The 2,429-nt window shown below is 38.1% G+C and overlaps 1 protein-coding gene across 1 annotated transcript in view; it reads left to right on the forward strand.

Annotated features, from left to right (window-relative positions):
* Nucleotides 1-566: 566 nt before the first annotated feature.
* Nucleotides 567-2,429, forward strand: part of LOC107042062 — a 48,102-nt gene continuing 46,239 nt past the window's right edge. The window contains exons 1-2 of the mRNA XM_015262933.1: nt 567-957; nt 1,045-1,150. Of these exons, the coding sequence (XP_015118419.1) occupies nt 810-957; nt 1,045-1,150 (254 nt within the window). The 5' untranslated portion in view covers nt 567-809. The remainder of the gene's footprint in view (nt 958-1,044; nt 1,151-2,429) is intronic.

Raw genomic sequence — 2,429 nt, forward strand, 5'->3', positions numbered from 1 at the left:
ACAAAAGTACCCATCCGAACCTGTCCCTGTGACAGCGGGACTGCTACTGCCGAGTTACTCAATTTTAATGATGAACACAAGATACTCTTTTTTTGTTTTTAAACTGACAGTACATAGCCGGAGAACCCACGAGCTATTTAGCCTCCCGTATCACATCATAGGGTATAAGAAAATTCATTATTATGAATGAAATATTCACTCTTAAACAATAAGAGTGATAGATCTGGATTCTACAAACAATTTGCAATCGAATGAAAAAAAAAAATTGAAAAATAACAATTTGTCGGCTAGATTCATGGACTATCTTGATTAATTAATTAAAAAAGACTCATTGACTCTTAAACGTTAAAAAGGGGTGTACAATGACCTGCTAACGAATTACAAACGATTCGATAGGGTCATTTGTTTGAAAATAGTTTTTTGTCGGCTAATAGTATACTGCTGCGAACTCGACCAGACACCGAAATCGACCGCGGTGCCCTCTCTGCCATGGGGTCGTACTAGCCTTATGCTGGGGTCGGCCAAACCCCCGGATCTGAGCCTCTACTTCAGTCTGTCCTCTTTGGTCCAAGTGTTGTGTGTGATTCATTGAGCCTATTTACACCGTACGAACTTGAAGTGTTGTTATAATAGACAAATTTAAAGGAGTTCGATGGAATCCCTTTTACATGGGAAATAAAAGCCAACTCCTATCTCGTTTCCACTGAGAGTAACTCATCGTTGTGTTTCCACCGACGAGTTACTTCAACTCTACTCGTGTCCAAATCCCCGGTGTAAATAGACTCACTGTAAGTAGTTTTCCTATCATCATGTCACGTGTATCGATAATGAAAGGAAATAGTGAAGAATCGTCTACTTCTGATGACGAAATGACGAAAAAGGCCCTAAAAGAAGCTATGGATACCCAATTTTTGAGAGAATCATTTTTCGAGAGGAAACCATCAGAGCATGCACAAGGTTGTCATTTATTCCGAATGATGAAATTACTCCTTGTTTATTCCATTTAGCCGCTTATTAATCTTGAATATATTTAATTAATGTTAGAGTTTCCAAATACCAAAAGGAATTATGTGGAGAAATATGATGAATTTGGAGTTTCGGAGGGATTCAAAAATTTCATGGCTAGAAAACTCACCGATCTTCTCGACAGGTTTGTGCTTTATAAGAATCCCAATATTTAGATTGTAATTATTCTTTCATTGCTGGAATTGTTTCTAATCATGAAGAAAATATCGCCACGTATGAAGAAATCTTATGGGATTTATTATAGGAAATCCTATCCCTGGCGGATCCCCCGATTGAGATACGATCAACTGTCGATTGTAGAATCGAGTTGATCAGTATATCGATTCGTATGCGAGTGTAATTCGATTCAGATCTCAAATTATTGATGGAATCGAAGATGAATCGACTTTATAGAAAGTCGATAGCTAGTGAATTTCGAATAACAAAAATTTCTTGCACCAAAACTTGAACGACTCATGGGGTGGTCGATTATAAAGGACTCCTTACGGTCGGTCCAGGATCGACTTGAAGAAAGTCGATCGTGACTCGATTGTCCTCATTATTCAAGTCAATCGACCCACAATCGACCAGTTGTTTAGTCGTTTCATAATAGTTTTCATAATTTCAGTGGGAGAATCAACCGATCCTTGAGTCGAATGTGACTCGATTGTCCTCATTATTCAAGTCAATCGACCCACAATCGACCAGTTGTTTAGTCGTTTCATAATAGTTTTCATAATTTCAGTGGGAGAATCAACCGATCCTTGAGTCGAATGTGACTCGATTGTCCTCATTATTCAAGTCAATCGACCCACAATCGACCAGTTGTTTAGTCGTTTCATAATAGTTTTCATAATTTCAGTGGGAGAATCAACCGATCCTTGAGTCGAATGTGACTCGATTGTCCTCATTATTCAAGTCAATCGACCCACAATCGACCAGTTGTTTAGTCGTTTCATAATAGTTTTCATAATTTCAGTGGGAGAATCAACCGATCCTTGAGTCGAATGTGACTCGATTGTCCTCATTATTCAAGTCAATCGACCCACAATCGGCTAGTTGTTTAGTCGTTTCATAATACTTTTCATGATTCCAGTGGACGAATCAACTGATCCTTGAGTCGATTATTACTCGATTGATGTCATATTATTCACTTATATGAAACGACTCAACAACCCTGACGAATAAGGATCCATGTTGTAGCATGGATGTCATTTTAAGGCGAAAAATGGGCCAAAAATGATTGGAATATAATCAAAAAATTATTTAAATGCTGATAGACAAACAATTGGTCCCAATTAATACCCATTAATAGGTTATTTTGTATAATTAGGAGAAATTATTGATGGTGTGCTGTGTGGTAAAGAAGTTCAGATGGGAGAATGCCGCGAGATGGCGCCAGTGTTAAATTATCGAGTCGGCGG

Source organism: Diachasma alloeum, unplaced genomic scaffold (assembly GCF_001412515.2).
Source record: "Diachasma alloeum isolate Michigan unplaced genomic scaffold, Dall2.0 Dall_scaffold_00408, whole genome shotgun sequence".
NCBI classification, from domain to species: domain Eukaryota; kingdom Metazoa; phylum Arthropoda; class Insecta; order Hymenoptera; family Braconidae; genus Diachasma; species Diachasma alloeum.